Source organism: Oryctolagus cuniculus, chromosome 9 (assembly GCF_964237555.1).
Source record: "Oryctolagus cuniculus chromosome 9, mOryCun1.1, whole genome shotgun sequence".
Taxonomy (NCBI): Eukaryota; Metazoa; Chordata; class Mammalia; order Lagomorpha; family Leporidae; genus Oryctolagus; species Oryctolagus cuniculus.
In genome coordinates this window covers 13,600,647-13,620,930 of record NC_091440.1, presented here as the reverse complement: position 1 = coordinate 13,620,930, position 20,284 = coordinate 13,600,647, and the positions used below count along the sequence as shown (strand labels likewise).

The 20,284-nt window shown below is 44.6% G+C and overlaps 1 protein-coding gene across 38 annotated transcripts in view; it reads right to left on the bottom strand.

Moving 5' to 3' along the window:
• The window catches only part of DOCK9 (dedicator of cytokinesis 9), a 325,197-nt gene that overhangs the window by 195,168 nt on the left and 109,745 nt on the right, over window positions 1–20,284 (bottom strand). For 11 of the 38 annotated variants that reach the window (XR_011378719.1, XM_070048647.1, XM_070048652.1 and 8 more), the window contains exon 1: window positions 4,540–4,999. The exons of 26 other annotated variants lie outside the window; for them this stretch is intronic. Coding sequence is in view for 11 of the 12 variants with exons in the window: in XM_070048647.1 (XP_069904748.1) it covers window positions 4,540–4,665 (126 nt within the window). In the remaining variant the exon portion in view is untranslated. Of the gene's footprint in view, window positions 1–4,539; window positions 5,000–16,637; window positions 16,659–20,284 lie in introns of those variants that run through there. One more of the 38 variants, XM_070048659.1, reaches the window with a different exon arrangement.

Genomic DNA, 20,284 nt, shown 5'->3' with positions numbered 1-20,284 from the left:
CACCCCCCACGCCCCTCCCCCAAGCCTTTCACCAGCCACTCCACCTATTACACAAAGTAGGTGTAACCAGGTGGAAGCTGGTTGATACAAACTGTCAGATGAACACTCAAGGCACTCTATGATCTCTGGAAAGCTCCGCCTTGCCTGCATTAGGTGCTAAAAATTCGAGGTCCCTTTCTGGAGCTGATGGTGATTTAGATGTTGTTTGCATAAGTGTTTGGAAAGCAGGGGTGACCTTAGCACTGACTGTGTGAAGTCAGCTGAAAGTATTTCTGAATGAACATCTTCCTTATCCAGTCCTTGCTGCCTGGAGAGAGAAGGCCTCCCAATCCCTAGTGCACTGTACAATAAGTCTGGAAAATCAGTACTTAAATGTGAGATGAGGCCGGCGCCGCGGCTCACTAGGCTAATCCTCCGCCTAGCGGCGCCGGCACACCGGGTTCTAGTCCCGGTCGGGGCGCCGGATTCTGTCCCGGTTGCCCCTCTTCCAGGCCAGCCCTCTGCTGTGGCCAGGGAGTGCAGTGGAGGATGGCCCAGGTGCTTGGGCCCTGCACCTCATGGGAGACCAGGAAAAGCACCTGGCTCCTGGCTCCTGGCTCCTGCCATCAGATCAGCGCGGTGCGCCGGCCGCAGCGCGCTGGCCGCGGCGGCCATTGGAGGGTGAACCAACGGCAAAGGAAGACCTTTCTCTCTGTCTCTCTCTCTCTCACTGTCCACTCTGCCTGTCAAAAAACAAAAAAAAAAAAAAAAAAAAAAAAAAAATGTGAGATGAATGAACTACAAATAAAAACAAAGGGGAAACACACAAAGCACATAACTGAAGTCTGGTGGCTTGATTTGGTCACCTGAGAGTATCACTACATACAGTTGGCAGGAACTTCTTTTGCCACTCAATATTTTAAAAACAAACAAACAAAAAACACTAGTCATTAGGTATCATCCATGAGATAACATTAATCATTTCTAAAGTTGTCTATATGAATGCAGAAAGGCTTTCTTAGTCTAATTGAATTAACTCAATCACAGTAATCTAAAGTCTTACAGGATAGTAATGCCATAATCATTACCCAAGAACTTATACTTTAGAGTTGATGCCTTAGCTCACTTAGTCTGCTACTTCTAGAGCAAACAGAACTTCAGGGATAAAAAAGATGTTCCAGTCTGCTTCCCTCTGCTTTGGGAACAAGAGTTCCCAAGTCGTGTACTGAGCAGTCCTACCACAAGACAAGTCTTTTCCAGCCCTTTCTATGCAGGGCACACATGCTGTTTTTTGACATAGCTATTCTGCTAATGTGATCATGAGTTAATTCAAAAGCTAAAGTAAGAACTCAAAAGAAGTTGCCACTTGAAAATCCCAAGAAAATAGGAAGAACCCAAAAGATGTTTCTTGGAAGATACTTTGCAAAAAATACCCAAGGAGTACACCAAAGATGTGAAAATTCAGCTCTTCTCTAACCTTTCAACCTTGACAGTTCCCCAAATAACACCTGTGCTGCAGTCCTTACCATGAAAGGAACCCAATGAAGAGGCCGCACGAGTGACACACAACCCAGTCACTCATGACTCTTTCAGGCCACACCCTTTCCCTCTAAACACAGAGCAGCAATGAACAGAATAAAAATTTCCAGGAATTACTTTGCAGTTTTGGGAGTCAAAAATATGTATTCAGGTGTAAGCAGAACAACTAACATGGAGACATGAGGAGTATCCTGATTGTTCCCCTTGTTAGGAATTCACAGCCCACAGAGCCATGTCGCAATGGGTTTGGCGGTGAGCCTGGACACGAGTGGGACGCTGCACCACGGGGTTCCTCCCCTACTTTCGGTCAAAATGCAGGAGATAATACCCACCTGCCTAAGTGCCTGTAAGTTGAGTCTGCATTCTCAGACTTTATGAAGCCCCAGTACACATTTCCCTTAGGAACTCTGGCTTTCCCTAGCACTGGACAAGCAGCCAGTACTCAAGGGATCTTTGAGTGTTACCCTGGTAAAGGGAAAAAATGACCGCCAGATATAAATTCAATAGGATATGTCAGACAGAAAGGCTATGGAACAAGTAATATTTCTGGCTAGCACACCAGTACCTTCACTGTGGCATTGGCACTAACTGCAAAGACTCAAACTCAAATTGGGTAACCATAAAATTAAGGGATAAACATAAATGGGAATAGTATGTAGCCATTAAAATAATGACCTAAATCAATATATAGTTACAAAGAAAGATGTTCTTGATGTGTGCTTGGAGAAAAATCAACACAGAAATCTACTGTACTATTATATTTTCCCGAATTATACTATTACTCATACATACGAACACATGCACACATAAAGTCATGCTTCTTTATGCACAGGACAAAGTCTGGGCATATATAAGCCAAGTGATTCATAGTGGTCACCTTTGGAGAATATGGATAAAGCGCAGTGTTTTTCCCATTTCTACACTACATACATTTCTTCTTACATGCATTAATTGCTCTTATTCTTTCTAAATATTTCCTCCCCCAAGGACTGTTTGTGTACATAATACCAGTAAAACTTGACACCAAAATGCCATTTCCTGAATGAAGTACATTTAAATGTCTCTAGGCATAACTCATTCAAATTATGGCCAAACGTGGGGTTTCTCAGCCAGTACATGGATCACTGATTTATAATAATGGAAAGTACTGCATCAAGCAGTTCTCACGACTATGTCTGCACACTTCTTCACAACGGGAAACAAGCTGTATTGTAGGGAGCTTATTGGAGTCTCAGTGGCAATGTGCAGCCAGTCACAGGCCAGAGATCTGCGCTGGGCATTGGCCCTGCTTAAATAACCTTGCTTCTCTTATCTGATACGAACTCTTTTTATCCTGCTTACCCTGCTGGATGAAAAGAAACACTGTCAGATAGGACAGTGTTGTTCTGTCCCTGCTGTCTTGGCCTCTCACGCCTCTGCAGGTGCACGGAGCTGGAGCTCCCCACCCACCTGGAACTCCTGGGCTCTCACAAGTGCCTTGCTGCCAGGCAAAGCTACAGCAGCACAGCCTTAGCCACTGCAGTGCAGAAAGAGCTCCCGTTGGAACTGCCCAGCGTGAGAGCTGACCTAAACAAGCAACTGGACACGAGCAGCCAATGTGTTGAGCACTAGAAAGAAGCAGGGTTTTAAAAAGTCACTGTGTGATTTAAAAAAAAAAAAAATCTTTTATAGTGTATTCAATCCTCTAAACAAATATTTCTACACATCTGGAGAATCACTGACGGCATATTTTTAAGAATATTCCCAAGGAAACCGAAACCACACAACTTCCTCCAAGAAATCATAAGCTACATCAGCTGGAGCTCCAGGCGGTGAAATCGATAAAGCACGAAGTGGCTGAAGTGACTCCACAGACACACGAGCTGCTCTGCTAGCAGAAAGGAACCTGAGGCCACGAATAACACTTCTCAACAATATGCCAAAGCGTGAGAAAGAAACAAAACCTCACTCTCCAAAACCTGCGGTGAAAAAGCATGTCGCGTCTTACCATGGACCCTCTCAGCTCAGAGTCAGTAATGTAATTTTGAAAGTAAAGCAATCTTCACAGGAGGCAGTCTCGTGTGTCACAGAGGAGAGCAATTTGGCTCAAATCAAATCTGCTACAGGGACGTTTTTATTCAGATTCCTACACATTAATTGAAATTTAAGTAAATTAGTAACCAAACATTTTATGGTAATAGCAACTGAACCTCCTTATTAAAAAATAACTGCATAAAAGCCGTAAGTACTAGTTTAACAATCCCTTTAACAGATCCTTTGAAAGGCTCAATTGTCCCCTCAGCCGAGCATATTGGTGGTTTTTGCAGCTTGCTTAAAAATTTATGTGCTTTTATTGTACTAAAGAAATTCCAAGAGAGAAGCACAACCTACTCATTGATGGCAACGTAACCATTTTTCACATTCTTCCCTGCAAAGTCCTCTGGAGCACTTGACTTTATCCAAACTGCGGAGAGCTTAGCCAATGTTGAGAACAGAGCTTTGTGCCAGCTGGTTTGCAGTTTAAGTTCTTTCCTACTTTGATCAAGGCAAAAAGCTAATGCTAAAATGACTGACAAAGAACACATGTAATTTGAATAGTTATGTTTCCTTAAAATGCCCCAATGGCACCTACCTCATTTTCTCAATAACACAAATAATGCAGAAAAAGTTTTTAACTTTGCAAAGCACATCTTTTTCAACCCTATAGTTGCAATAAAAGATGCCTCCTTCGGTTTCCATTTGGAAACACTGCAGAGAGGTGGGACATAGTTTTGAATAATACACAATTGTTCCATACCAAGAAGTCTCCTGGAGACCACTTCTTTCACAAAATACCAACGTTTCATTCCTCAAAAAGGAAAACTCAAGTGGAACTGAAATAAGCCTAGAGGCAAAGAGACAGAGAGAGAGGTTCACGAGAGACAGGACGAGCAACTTTTAAAATCAGAGGCAAGAGGTATCAACCACCCACACGCACACACACACACACACACACGCACGCCTGTGTGGGAAGACATGGCGATGGTGTGAAGACCCTCTTACCAGCACTGGGCCAGGGCTCTCTGCTTCCACTTCTCCCTGAGCTGCATCCTTGTGCTGAAGGGGAGACTCAATCACCAGCTCCTTTCTGACAGTTCTACTACTTGTCCTGCATTTATCAGCCTGCATTCTCCGCTGAAAACACAAGTCAGAAAGTCTGCAACTGGGACAGCTGCAAGTTCCTGGCTGTGCAAGGCACACACATGCCAGTGGCCCAAGAAAGGAAAGGAAACTGGCTTCCCAGGCACAAGTGAACCCCTTCTGGCTGGGTCTGCAGAGCCTGTGGGGTGGGGAAGCATGACAGCAAAGGCCAGCCTCCAGGGGTGTTACTACTGCTCAGAAAATGGGAGGTTCCTGACTGCAGGCCAAAGGAAAACAAGCCCGAAACTGAACAATACACAGTGTCCTGCCTCTCCGATAAAGACCAGCCCTATTGTGTCTGCTCCATGCGGAGTGGGCCAAATCAACCTGAATCCAAATAGTGCAGTGTTTAAAGGAAAAGCAGTCAGTCAGACTTCTTCAAACCCAAAGTTCACAGAGCATAAAAGAGCCAGCTAGGTTGTCTGGTTGTTAGAAAATTTTACAGTTTTGGAATGCTTTCACTTGTGTTACAGCTAAACACCAAACACCTGGCTGCTGATCAAAGCGGGGACCAGCAAGCAGCAAAGGTGTCCCTGTTTCCTGTACCCGAGAGAGGAGTTTCTCCCCTGCAGGACAGACCACAGCAGGCACAACCACATTTACCTGCTGTTTCATGCCAGAACGATGAGGTCATCAAACATTTTCATGGGATACCACAAATCATGACGGTAGTAAAATGTGTTTTCCCTAAAGTCTACAATGTTTATTACTTCCTCACATTAACAACAGAGTTCATTTTTTAAATCACTTTCTAAGAAGAAACTTTAAATATAATAAATCCCGTTAGAGAGATTTGCTTAAAAGTTACATGGAAAATGAGCATTAAAGATGGGACTAGGTATTACTCTGCACTTGTGCTGTAGGGTGCACTTCTGCTTCTCCCACTTGCTCTGCTTAACTTCCGGGAAATCACGGAGCATTTGGTAAGACAAGATAACAGAAGCAGTGGCAAGCAACAAGTCAAGTCAGCATAGAGCAACATCAGGTGCCTTACCCCGGGAGACACACACACCCTAATACAAGATACACGTACAAGGGTCCCACTTTCCAAGCAGAGTAGCCGCGGGAACTCCACCGAGGCAGTGCAGGAGCTAAGAGCCCACCCTTGCCCACGTGGCCTCCTTCCCTCCAGCAACTAAGCTGAGTCTCGGCCACTCGGACACCAGGAGTGTGGGCACCGATTTTGTGATGAACCACAAAGGATCAATGAGCCCGTAAGGAAAAGGAGTGGCCTCTAGAACTGTCTTCTAAAAGTACGTGGTTTTCCTTCAGTAATTTTTCAGGGTAACTTCAAGTTCTTCCACCAAATCTGGAATCCAAAACACGATCTATGAATTTTTAAAATCTACCTGTGTAAGACTATATAAGAGAAGCCAGTGCCGTGGCTCACTAGGCTAATCCTCTACCTTGCGGCGCCGGCACACCGGGTTCTAGTCCAAGTCTGGGCGCTGGATTCTGTCCCGGTTGCCCCTCTTCCAGGCCAGCTCTCTGCTATGGCCCGGGAGTGCAGTGGAGGATGGCCCAAGTGCTTGGGCCCTGCACCCCATGGGAGACCAGGAGAAGTACCTGGCTCCTGCCATTGGATCAGCGCGGTGTGCTGGCTGCAGCGCGCCAGCCATGGCGGCCATTGGAGGGTGAACCAACGGCAAAGGAAGACCTTTCTCTCTGTCTCTCTCTCTCACTGTCCACTCTGCCTATCAAATAAATAAATAAATAAATAACTATATAAGAGAACAGGAAAAACAATCCAAGAGTCTCAGTTACATACTCACATGTGTAGAATTCAAATCACAGCTAAATCAAAACTTAGAAACACATCCTCTAAGAGAAGTAAGAGAGGATGCAGCCACATAACAGATAAGGTGGGACTTCATGAACGATGATATAACCAATTCAAAAATCTTTTTGAAGTGGTTCAAAAAAAATTCTAAATATCTCATCATCATCAAACCACCACAGTTTTTAAACTTTAAAAAGAGAAATGCTGTCCTATTTGTTGGGTCAAAATACTCTGGTTTAAAAAAAAAAAAAACTTTAAAAGCTATTTATTTGACAAATACTGTAAGTGCTCCTCATGTCCAAGCCTTGTCATAGTTATTATTTATTCACTTGTTAAAGCTTTATTTTCTTTATTTGAAAGGCAGAGTGACAGAGACAGAGTCCGATCTTCCATGTGCTGGTTCACCCCTAAATGGTCACAACAGCTCAGGCTGGGCCACGTGGAATCCAGGAGTCAGAACTCCATCTGGGTTTCCCACATGGGTAGCAGGGCCCCAAATACTCGAGTCATCTGCTTTCCCAGGAGCATTGGCAGGGAGCTGGATCGGAGGCAGAGCAGACTGACTTGAACTGGTGCCCTGTTATGGGATGCCAGCGTCAGAAGCAGCAGCTTAACCCACTGCACCACAACACTAGCCATGATACTAATCTGCTGAATTCTCATAACATCCCTAAGCAACACGGTTATCCCCATTTAACAGATGAAGAAACTTATGCACAGAGAGGTTAGATACGCACCAAGTAACACAGTAAGCAGTCGCAAAATGAATCCAGGATACATATCCTCAACCATGAAACTAAGTTGAGCCAAATGGTTAAAAAGCACAGTGCCAGTCAGCACAACAGGATCTCTGTATAATTCCATCAAGGACATTTAGAGGAGAGGTAAAAAGATCTCATAATAATCTTCATAAGCCTGGTGCATGCTAAGTGTTCATTTAATGGTAACTACTATTGCTGCTGTTGCTATTTCAGCTTAAAGAAGTGAACATTAGTCTTCAATTCAGGACTTGGGACGATCTAAAATGACAACTCCAACTGTGTGGCTACAGCACATTACAAAGAGCTTTAGCAATTAAAAACCAACCAATCACCCTTCCCTCTTTACTGCTTGATTATGACAGCTGCCTTCAAACATTCGTCTTGAACCCCCATGTTCAGGCCATCAGCCAGCCATCTTCTTGCAGCTTTCCTTTATTTTTCAAAAACCTGGCAATGACTTTCGATTTCTTTTACAGTCAAGTTGGCTTCGAGCTTTTGAGTAGCCAGGGAAAAAGGGCAAATATGATTAGTTCTCACAGTTTACTTCATCAGAACGAGAAAATACACCAAATCATAATGCAAGTAGACTTCTTTAAGTTTGTTACAGACATTTATATAAAGGGGGCTGATCAATGTACAAGACAAAGTTCTCATCATATTTATAAGAATGCAGCAACAAAGTAGGCACAACTGTTTCTTACCCCGTCTCAGGGCATCACACTTAAGTCCCATGAAAGTAAAGCAATACTAACAGCAAACCAGCTGTCTAAGTCTATCACCTTCAAGTGGTCCTACTTACAAAAGGAGGAAATTTTGAGGGCCTAACTTGAGAAATGGAGACGCGACTGTCAGCTTTCCCACTGCAGAACTTCTCGGGCCACATAAGCACTCCCGTCCTGTATTGCTCCTTTTAGACAGATGGACACTTTGAAATCTGATGGTCAAGGAGAGTCACAGGATACTGGATTCGACCTCAGACCCTAAACCTGCAAATAGGATGTGGTTTCTCTACCGGGCTCCTGAGATGAACGTGAGGGCATGAGGAGATCGTGTGTCAGCGCAGTCACTAGAGGAAATGCTGTTTTAGAACAGGAGGGTGGTGGCAAAATTCTTTTCAACATTTAAAAGAACAAGATGTATGTTGGTCTTCCAGATTCAAACTCCACGCAAACATTCACTGAGATCCTACGGACCTCCAACTCCTTCACACACCAACTCGTGTGTTGAACAACAAACTCCAATAGGAGCATGTATTAAGGGCATGGAGTTTTACTGTTAGAACAGATAGGAACACTTCCCAGGCTTCTGCATGCAGGTTTCAGTTCTCAAATGCTAATACACATAGAAACCATTCTATAGGTTGGGTCCTCAAAACCACAAAAACTTCACTGGAAATTTGAGAAATTTTCTGGGGGCACTGTTCGAGGAAAGTTAATGTTGGACTCTAAAACCCCATGTCCCTCTTCTTCTGAAAATAACCTGCACCAGACTAAGAAGTCAAGGGAGCCTCCCACCCAGAGGTCTGCACTGCACCCAACATCCGGCGTCAATGCCCATTCCCCAGGACGCCTCCCCTGGGCCCCCAGCCAGGCTGAACCCGCTCCTCCTCTGTCTATCCTGGAACTGCTACTTCTACCTCTATTAGCAAGCTTTTCACAGTCTGCCTTTCATTACACTCCTCCCTGAGGGCAGGGACAGTATCTTAACCACCTGGGAGACTCCGGTTTCTCAGGGACCAGCAGAACTCAACAAGCATTTGCTGAACTGAACGCTGGTATGAGTTTTGTGTCACTAATCACCTTTAGCCTACAGGGAAATGGAGTGCTTGCAAAAATATTCACACACATTTTCAGCTGTTAAAGGTCCAAATTAAGGCAGAAGTTTTCAACCACTCCTAATCATCAAATCCCAATGGACAAGTCACTGACAATTCAGATGTTCCTTTCTCCTCGCTACGAAAATGTTATTCTGGAAAATCACTGGACTTTTTTCAGTCAAAAGTGTATTTGGAAACAGTACAACTGAATCTTTAAAAAGTACAAGTAACTTGTTTATGGCAATGAGTCTTCATAAATTTTGACACATTATTTGCTATAGCTAATAACCAAATGATGAATAACTGCATAAAGAGTAAATACTAACTATATCAATCAAATAGAATATCTAGCTCTTAATTAAGGATTCTTGGCATATCAGCAGGGCATTCAAAATATTATAAGTAACTTCAAAGCAAAAGAAAAAACTCATACACGCAAGCATACACACACACAAGTCTATCAATATTTCCACCCAAAGTGACCATTCTTGTTCTCTTGTTCTGGGAAAATAGAATAAGCAGAAATTGAGAAAAACTGCAAAAAGGAGCAAATGACTAAAGATTTTCCACAATGTATTGTTACTGGCCAACGTGCTGGCCAAAGAAAAGAAAAGGTGTCAGGAAAAGGATCTGTCTTCTAAAATAAACAAACACGTGGTAGACAGAAAGCACTAGAAGCAGCCAAACAGAGAAAACAGGATAGCATCGCAGGCAGTGGATTCAGGGGAGGAAGAGAGCAAGCAGTCAAATACAGCAGCATAGAGAGAGACAACAAGAACACTACGTGTGGGGGCAGGTAGAGGGGAAAAGGAGAGGATTTCTCAGTGAAAACCCTCCGGGACCTCTTTAGAAGAAGAGATAAAATCAGCTACTCTGATACAAAGTGTGACGTTCACCTCAGTTATTCTGATCATTAGATATTTAACCAAATAATCACAGAAATATAAGCTACATTATCATCCAGTCTGGAGTTTCTTAGCCAAGAATCCAAAGTTGAATTTGGGGGGAAGGTAAACCATGAACCTTCTAAAAATTACACACAGAACTATGCCTACTTGTGAGTTCAATTAGTTCTCAGAGAGGGGACCAACTGAAGACCCGCCACTCAAAGAGGACAAAAAGGGAGAGAAGAGCTAGAGAGCCTACCTAAGTTTTGAGACACAAATGTCTCCAGGCTAGCAGGCTCAGATTCTGCTTAAGTAGGGATAACAGCAGCAATTTAAACACCCTTAGATGGCACTTAGCAGAGGCAGCACGTGCACAGTCTATTCACCAGGAGGCTGAAGGCTAAGTCAGCCAGTGGGTTGTTATATGAAGCTTAACCCCAGGAAAACAATGCAGGGCCAATATTTACAGCTCCAAAACAGGACAAATAATATAAACAATGAAAATCACTTTCTAAGAACTTCTAATAACACTGAGAAAATGCTCCGAATATCACTTACATACAACAGAATGAGACTACCGATTACCTCTGGTAATTCACAATTTCCTCTTGCCAAAGCTCTCCAGTCTGTATGTTTTGTACAAAAACTCCTATCACTTCCTGACTCAGAAATAAACGAATGTGCTGGATTATGAAATAATGGTACAGGGGAAGATCACACTGAGGCTCTACCCCCCACTGTGCCACTCAACCGCGGTGTCACTGGAACCCACAAACTTTACCTGCAGAATGAAGGACATAACACCAAAACACCTCTATAGTTCTAAACATCAATAACATTAAGTATTAGAACTTCCCTGATTGATAGCATTTGGGAGAAAACCACCTAGTAGAATGTTAAATTTAAAAACCGCATTGCCCTATTATATGCACCAAAAAAAAAGGGGCAAAAAGAGTGAGAGTGGTGAGAGTGGATAGATTTCTAAATGTGTCAGACTCTGATTTCCAAGGGAGCAGGGCAGAGCTGAGAAGCCGGCACGAGATGAACGCAACCTATGATGTTACTGAAAAAGGCAGCCGTGGGAAGGCCACTGCCCCCTGTCACTCAGATCTTGGGCGCGCCCAAGATACTGGAGCGTCAGACTACAGGCCCTAAGCAATCTGTTTCCAGATGAAGAAACGAAGCTCAGCAGAGTCACACGGATTATGGACGTGCCTCCTGTGGCCAACGAGGCTTTGCCTGTGGCTGCGGAGTGTTCGGGAAGCTTCTCAGTAAAGACAGCCCAACCCCCATCTGTAACATGTTTTCATTTTTCCACAGCCTTTGTCACTACCTGGCGTTGTCCTAGACTCTATTTTTTAAAATTTGTTTAAAGTCTGGCTAAACCACCCTCCTCGCCCCTAAGCAAAAGCAGATCCACCCCAGGGCAGAGTTTCCCTGGTTTTGGTCCCTGCTCTACTCTCTCATCCTAAAGCAGCGTACGTGGTCACAGGAACACTCAAGTGAATTCACTGAAGAGCTAGGATCCCTTCAGTCTAGAAACAGTTCTTAAGCTCTGGACACCAACAGTTTTTTCTATAAACTATCAATTCATTTTGATCATAATCGATCACTTAGTTTAGAGCAGAAATGTACAAAGCCAAGGAAAACACCATGTGCCTGGGATTTTTCTCAGGAAATTAAACTACTGTTGTGGGTTACCGAGACCTGGGCTGGACCTTGCTTGGAGTTTCTCTCCCCTTCTGTGTTTATCTCTCCGGCGACAGCTTTCAGCAGTGGCAGGGAAAGGAGGGGTCTATGTTCCCCCATTTCCTGGCACGGCACTGTGTACACGGTAGACAATTCATAAACGTAATCTAGAATAGACGACGGAGCTGCTGCACCTTGGTATGACTCACCGCAGACCTGACCCTCAGCAGGGTTCACAGGAGCTGGAATTTTCTACCTCCCCTCAGTGCACCACAAATGTTGAAGCTAAGGGTCAGAGAACGTATTCTTCATGAGAAAAACAATTTTTTTAAAAAAATCTTTTTTAAAAAAGCAAGCATGGTTTTCTTTCTTAATAAAATGCATCATTCAATTCTAACCAGAACACAAATATTCACTTACTTTCACTGTTCCCCAAGTCCACCTCCCAAAGCATCCCAGTGAAAACCGTAAATTACCATCCTCTAAGTTTATGAAGGTCTCAGAAAATCTTTACTTGTGTGTGTTCCTTTCCCTTAAAGCACACTCCATCAGAGTTTACAAGGTGCCAGGCCAGGGGACCATCCTGACACACACAGAACAGAGATGGAACAAGCTGCAAGGGCTGCACAGCTCTGAGCACTCTCAGGGGGCACCGCTCATGGCAGTCAGGGAGTAGGGATGTGGAACTCCAAAAACTGGACACCCAACTTCCCAAAAAAGGTCAACGTCGCCAGGCTGCAAGGGGAAAGTCCACCACGTGGAGAATCCGCACAGGGGGCTGTGGCATTTCCTGCTTCTGGTTTAATTTTGCTTTCATTTAGAAGACAATGATCAGGTGAAGTAACACCAACCCCTCAACAATAGCTGGGAAATCCCTCTTGGAAAACTCAGTGAGTTACATCCCTTCCAGGAGATAACAGCAGCAGCAGCAGCAAGGACCCCCTGCCCCTTCCATCCTGCAGCCTGAATCAGGGCCTTCTCTTTCCTCCTCGCTCACTGCTCACTGTGACTGATTTCCCAAGTGATCTGGAGAGGGGCAGAGGAAGGAACGCATGGCAGCCTTGGCAGGGCTTGGGGGAGCTCTCACATTGTTATTCCTGAAGCTGCTGAGCAGCCTAACTGCACCTCTGCTGCATCTCCAACCTCAAAGTCACACAGACTTAGATTTTAAACACCCCCAAAATTCATAAAATTGTGAAGCGACAGGTGTGTTAATTAGCATGGTCTAATCATTCCACCAAGTAAACATATGGAAACATCACACTGCACCCCATAAATACACACGGTTATTTTCATCAACCGAAATAAATTTTCAAAAGGAATTACACACAGCACAATGGGATTTATCTTTCTCTTCCCAAACAAGGTGAAAAACTCTTGCAGTAAAAGTACGGTTAAAAAAGTCAGGCTCTGACAACCAGGAGGCCAGTGGATGTGAGTACTGCACTCACCCCTCTACAAACAGGGGCCGGTCATCTTGTCACTTCCAAGTCAGCAGGTTAAATGTAAAATAAATGAGGCTTCCGATGTCACACAGAGCATCAGAAGCTCGGGAGACACACTCTCCCATTTACGTTTTGCCCACAACAAAATCCAGAAGTCAAGGCCAGTGCCGTGGTGTAGCGGGTAAAGCTGCCACCTGCAGTGCCGCCATCCCATATGACACGGATTCGAGTCCCGGCTGCTCCACTTCCAGTCCAGCTCTCTGCTATGGCCTGGGAAAAGCAGTGCAAGACGGCCCAAATGCTTGGGCCCCTGCACCCGCGTGGGAGACCCAGAAGAAACTCCTGGCTCCTAGGCTTCGGATTGGCACAGCTCCGGCCATTGCGGCCATCTGGGGAGTAAACCAGTGGATGGAAGATTTCTCTCTCTCTCTGTGCCTCTCTGTAACTCTGCCTTTCAAATAAATAAATCTTTTTTTTTTTTTTTTTTTTTTGACAGGCAGAGTGGACAGTGAGAGAGAGAGAGACAGAGAGAAAGGGCCTCCTTTGCCGTTGGTTCACCCTCCAATGGCCGCCGCGGCCGGCGCACTGCGGCCGGCGCACCGTGCTGATCCGATGGCAGGAGCCAGGAGCCAGGTGCTTTTCCTGGTCTCCCATGGGGTGCAGGGCCCAAGCACTTGGGCCATCCTCCACTGCACTCCCTGGCCACAGCAGAGGGCTGGCCTGGAAGAGGGGCAACCGGGACAGAATCCGGCGCCCCGACTTGGACTAGAACCCGGTGTGCTGGCGCCGCTAGGCGGAGGATTAGCCTAGTGAGCCGCGGCGCCGGCCATAAATAAATCTTTTTTTAAAAATCCAGAAGTCAATACTTTTTGTTTTAACCATGGCAAAGGTGAGTAAGGAAAACATTTACAGAGTCCTCGGACATTTGACATATATCTTATTCAATTCAGTTTAATTTGGCCCTGCAATATAACACTGTAACTAGGCATTACTGTTCACAGAAACTAAACAGCTTATTCTACCTTCAGACAGTTACTATGCTTTGGAACTATGCTCCCAAATTAATCATAAATGTAGTAACAATACAGGATTTTAATTTTTATTTCAAACATAAGTTTTATCTTCCTTTTGAACATACATCTCCTTAGGGAAGCCACAGAGAATACTGAATAGTTTTCCAAGGCCTGAAAATATTAGAACAGAAAATATAAGGAAACACAATGTTAATTGTGATTATATCTGAAATATGGAATACAAGACTTTTCCCATTCTTTCTACTTGTCTGCATTCCTTAAACTTTCTCTAATAAGCATGAATTGCTTTAAGCTAAACACACTACAAAAAAATTTTTAAGGCCATTTATTACCACTTGGGAAATAATGTCCACAAAAGTAGCTAATATTTATGTGGTGCTTCCTGCAAGGCTACGACGAGCATCAGATAAGCAAGGTACTTGCTTTAAGAAAGAAATTCACAACAGCACCAAAAACTCAGTAAATAAAATAAATTTTTAATGAAATACTTAAATAAAAATCAAAATAAAGTGGGCATTTGGCATGGTGGTTAGGATACCCCTTGGGACATCCACATCCCATATCAGAGAGCCTGGGTTCCAGTCCTGGCTCCGCTCCCCATTCCAGGTTACCGCTAATATTCACTTGCAAGAGAACAGATGATGGCTCAAGCACTTGGGCCCCTACCACCCATGCTGGAAACCAGATAGAGCTCCTGGCTCCTAGCTTCAACCTGGCCCAATTCTGGCTGCTACAAACATTTGGGAAACAAACTAGTAGACAGAAGATCTCTGTTTATTTCTCTCTGCCTTCCAAAAAAAAACCTTAAAAAGCCATGATAACAAACTTCAAAATAAAGACAGGATCAGAACGCAGGCATTTAGCTTAGTGGTTAAGATGCTGGTGTCTAACATCAAAATACCTGACTTTGATTCCTGGCTCTGGCTCCTGATTCCAGTTTTCTGCCAATGCAAACCCTGGGAGGCAGCTGTGATGGCTCAAATAATTGGGTTTCTGCCATCCATGTGGGAGACTTGGCTCCTAGCTTCAGCCCCAGCCCAGCCCCAGCCCAGCCCCAGCCCTAGTTATTGTGGGCATCTGAAGAGTGAACTGGCAGATGAGAGTGCTCTCTGGCTCACTCTTTACCTCTGAAATAAAAAACAGAAAAAGAAGGGTCAGTGTTGTGGCACAGTGGGTTAGGCTGACACTTGCAACGTTGGCATTGCCTATGGGTACCATTTTGAGTCCCGGATGCTCCACTCCCCATCCAGCTCTCTGCTAATGTGCCTGGGAAAGCAGCAGAGCAAGGCCCAAGTGCTTGGCCCCTGTCACCCACATGAGAGACCTGGATGGAGCTCCAAACTCCTAAGTTTGGCCTGGCCCCCCGGGCCTTTGCACACATTTTGGGGTAAACCAGGATGGGATAGAAGATGTATCTCTCTCTTTCTCTTGCTCTGTCTGTAACTCTGCCTTTCAAGTAAATCCTTAAAAAAGAAAAACAAACAAACAAACAAAAAAAAAACCTTTAAAACAGGATCGGTATTACTCACTTTTTTCTATGGCCTCAGGGTCCAATATGACTTACTAGGTATGAGCCACCAGGTTGAGCACTCTGCTTATACCTGTTCCTCCAATGATCATGAGATAGGTCTCATTCCACAGAGGAGGAAATTGAGGCACAGAAGTTAAAGTCTTAGTCCAAGATCACAGGGCTGTTACACGGCAAAATCACTAAACAAACCATTAAGAGGTAATTTTTCCTTTCCTCAACCATCAAAATCAAATCAATACCTATTTTAATTCTATTTGAGAGGCAGAGAGAGTTCTCATTTACTGGTTCACCCCCCAAAAGCCTGCAATAGCCATGAGTGGGCAGAGCTAAAAACAGTCTGGGTCTCCTACACGGATGGCAGGCACCCAACTGGTTAAGTCATCACCACTGCTTCCCGGGGTCTACATCAGCAGGACACTGGAATCAGGAGCAGAGGCAGAACTTGAACCCAGGTAGGCACTCCAAGGTGGGAGGTGGGCATCTTAACAAATCTTAATTGCCAGGCCAAACACCCACCCTATGTCTATTTTTAAAGCTACAGATGATCAGAATCTTTAGATACCACCTACAACATGAAAGACTTAGAAGCTCAAGCCAAATATACATTCCTCTTTCTCAAAAGAAATACTTCTGGAGCACTCTTCCTTGAAACCTTTTCCTTTTATTTGCTTGTTGGCACCGGGGTGAACCTGCTAATGGATAATGTGGGGGGTCCTGTGAGGAAAGGGGACAAGCAGAAGGAAGGCCTGAGACCTCCCTCTCCTGTTAACTCCCCAGAGGGAGGAAAGGGCAAAGGGTACACCCTCAGATGGCACTCCCGGGGCACAGCACTTAGTGGTTAAGACAGCGCTTCCCCCAGTCACTGAGCTGCCACCTCGGGCCTGGATCTACCCCTCACCACCCCCCCTCCCCGGACTGGCAAGGCCCTGAACCCTCCACATCTCTCCTGCCCTACTCACCCCTTCCTGGCCCAAAACCTTAGCACAAAGAATACTGTGTTGCCTCTGGTCACCTCACCTTCATGCCTCCAGAAATGCAGTCCATATGGAATGTCCCCCACCTCCTTCTGAGCTTGACCCGCCAGACTGCGCAGACAACCGCTCGCCTCTCAAGGTTCGGCTTGAGGCCTGTTTTCACAAGGCCCACGAGAATACTCAGTCCTAAAGAATGTCTTCCTTCTCCATACTCCAGATAAAATGAGGCAATGCGAGACAAGACCCTGCCTTGCTGCCTTGTAGGAGCTGCCAAACTAGTTGTGCATCAAGTCATTTTGGGAATTTTAAAACAACAACAACAACAATAATGTAACACAGATTCCAAAGACCTCACCCAGAACTTCTGAACTGGAATCTTGAGCTAAGGCCCCAGGACCTATATTTTTCACAGCTCCCAGATATTATCTGTGCTGCAGGCTTTTAGCCATCTATGTTCTCGAATCACTGATCTTAATTAATAACTTATGCTACAGAAAGAACACCTACAATGTTAAACAGAGAAACAATACAAGGAAACATGGAGGAGGTCCCAGAAATATCCCTGCACAGGTATGACACTGATGATAGTATCTGGCTGAAAGGAGGGGGTGGAGTCAGGTGGAGTCTGCAGCCAGAAGTTCAATCCCCTCCCCAGGATGGAACACACACAGCCTTATCCTAAATGCCATGGCAGACTGTGACTCAGTAATGACTGGTCATTTTCTACTTGGCTGACATTTTTGAAAAAAGAAAACTTAGTGGAGGGTTCTTCCACCACAAACACCAGTCCCCACCTTCCCTGCTCCTCGCTAGCCCCTAAAATGAAAAGCATTCCTATTTCAACCCCAAGGAAGGCCCTCCAGAGCAGGAGTTTCACACATCTCTTGGTCTTTTTAATGGTGTGATCGAATGCTCAGCAGCCCGCTTTCCTAAAGAGGATCCAGAGTACAGCCAGCCCTAGCATTTCCTTGCCTACAGTTCCATCAGGAACACCTTATTTGCTTGCAGACTGTGACAAGATCTCATTAAACTTCAAATTTGTGACAATTATAGGATGAATGCTAGCTAAAAGCAGTGAAGTAATCTGTTTGTAGAAGAGCAAAGCCCATTTCTAAGGTTTCCTTTCTCCTTGCCACAAACAGAATAAAGGCCAAAGTCACATCCTCCATATGCATCCTCTGTAGTTCACTGCAAGGAGACCTGTGATGGAAAGAAAAAAAAAATGCCCCCATCTAATACACTGGCTCGAGGTACTATCATCATCCTTCTAAATAGAATTTGCTGCTCAGACTACACACTGTAGTGACATAACTTTTATGAGCCTGCCTAGTCCCTGACATAAGACTTACAAAAAAGACAGTGAAATAAAAATAAAAATAATTTTTTTTTTAGTTTTTGGGGCAGAATGCTTAAATTTGGACCATGTTAACACTTTCCCCAATGTCTCATTTTTAAATAACCACGGCACATACCACAGCAGACGCTCATTAATTTATGAGGGGTAAAACACAGGACTTCTAGATTCACTGCAATCAAGTACAATCGACCAAAAGTGTTGGCAGATTCACTGCCCGGGGCTGGCGGGCCACCAGCACATCTCCCCTTATCTCAGGGACATACATCCACAACATGAGGACAGCAGATCACCCAACTATCAGGCTCCTCTCATCTACAATCCTGCAATTCGGCAATACACGGTAACTCCACAGCTCATGAAGGTCACTTTATCCCTCCTTGGGAGACACTGCTTTTGTCAGACTGTGCGACTCAGCACTGATCACCAAAGAGAACACCTTAGGAACTTTTTCACGGAAGTGACTGAAAGAATCACATTTATTCACAAACCCATTCAGGAATGAGTTAGTCCATGCATTAAATTCCTTTGCCTGCTTAGCGCGGTGTGAGGAATGAGACACAAGGAACACATAAACTGGTGGGGAGAGTGAGATATCTAAAAGTGGTATACAAGGGATGCAAATACTTTCAATACCAAATGTGGCAGGGACTGGCAAGACCTGTGCTGTCCAGTATGGGGGTCACTAGACATGTGGGCTCCATGACTGCTGGCTAGTCAAACCAAATTGTGCTGAACACTGGGCGTCAAAGGCTGTACAGCAGAAACAATCTAAAATACTTTAATAGATTTTCTTACTGATTACATGTTTAATAACATTTTGAATATACTGGTTTAAAGACATTATTATTAAAATCAATTCCATCATCTTTAATGTTTTTAATGCAGAGACTTAAAAAGGTAAAATTACACATAAAATACATTTATATAAATTTATGAACAATTATAAATACATAAAAGTACATACATAAAAACATTTTTTTGGCCTAGCTGGTCCCCTAATCTTATCTTTTCTTTCTACTCATACAGAAAGGCCATGTTTCTGGGGCCAGCATAGTGACACAACAGGTTAAGCCACTGCCTGCAATGTTGACATCCCATATAGGCACTGGTTTGAACTCTGGCTGCTCCACTTCCAATCCAGCTCCCTGCTACTGCACCTGGAAAAGCAATAGAAGATGGCCTGGGCCCCTGTCCCCACAGGGGAGATCCAGAAGAAGCTCTGGGCTCCTGGTTTCAGCCTGGCCCAGCTTGGCCATTGTAGCCATTTGGGGAGTGAATGGAAGATGTATCCTCTCCTCTCTGTTAACTCTGCCTTTCAAATAAATAAAAAATAAATTTAAAAAAAAGAGAGAAAAAGGCTACATTTCCAATCTCCTTGGCAGCTGAAACTACGGAATCAGATCTAGCCGAAAGGAATGTGGAAAACAGTGAGGTAGCAAAACCTAGGTGCAGTCACAGAACAAGCTGCTCAGACATCCTTGCTCCCTCCCTCTGCCTGCGGGTTGAGTGAATACAAGGAATCCAGGAAGCCTCCAAGGAGGTCCTGGCAACAGACGTAAGGGAAGGAGGCTCCTGAGTCATCACATGGAAGACCACCCAACGTATACCCACCAGATGGTTTCAAAAGTGAGAAAAAAAATTATATTTACAGTGTGAATTACTGCAACTTGGTTACAGCAGCTGGCCTATGCCTTGCCTAATTAATACAATATGAAAAAAAAAAATACCACGACAGGAAGGAAGGTTTACTTTCTGCTCAAGAGTCGTCAAGATAAGCTTCAGAGATGTGGTGCCATTTGCATGATGTCTAAAAGTGGTGCCACTGCATTTGTCAGGATCACCCAGAGGGTGAGTCTTCTACTAAACCTCTCCAGGAGATCCAACTACAGCAGGCAGGCACGCGACAAGCACTAGCGGCATCCAAGTCTCCCCTCATCACCTCCCAAAAGCCGCCTTCAGCCTCCCCTCCTCCAGCCCCTCCAATTCCAAAGACCTGACTCAATAGGTCTGGAATCCAGCTGAGAATCTGCAGCTCCACCAGGTTCCCAGGTGCACCTCCTGCTCCAGGAAACACACAGAGCAAAGCCTTAAAGGGTAAGCAAGATCCTGTCAAGCAGTGAAGACAGGAAAAAACATTCAAGGGAAAAGAAACTACATAAACTACATAAAAAGGCCGAGAGGGTTGGAAGAGCTTCGCATGTCTGAGGAACAGCAAGACTTTCATTGAGGCAACCACACAGAAGGAAATGCAGTAGAGGGAGAAAAAGCCAGAGGCAGGACCAAGAGCATTATATTCTGCAGTAGGACTCTGGACTCTGCCTTGTCCATGAGAA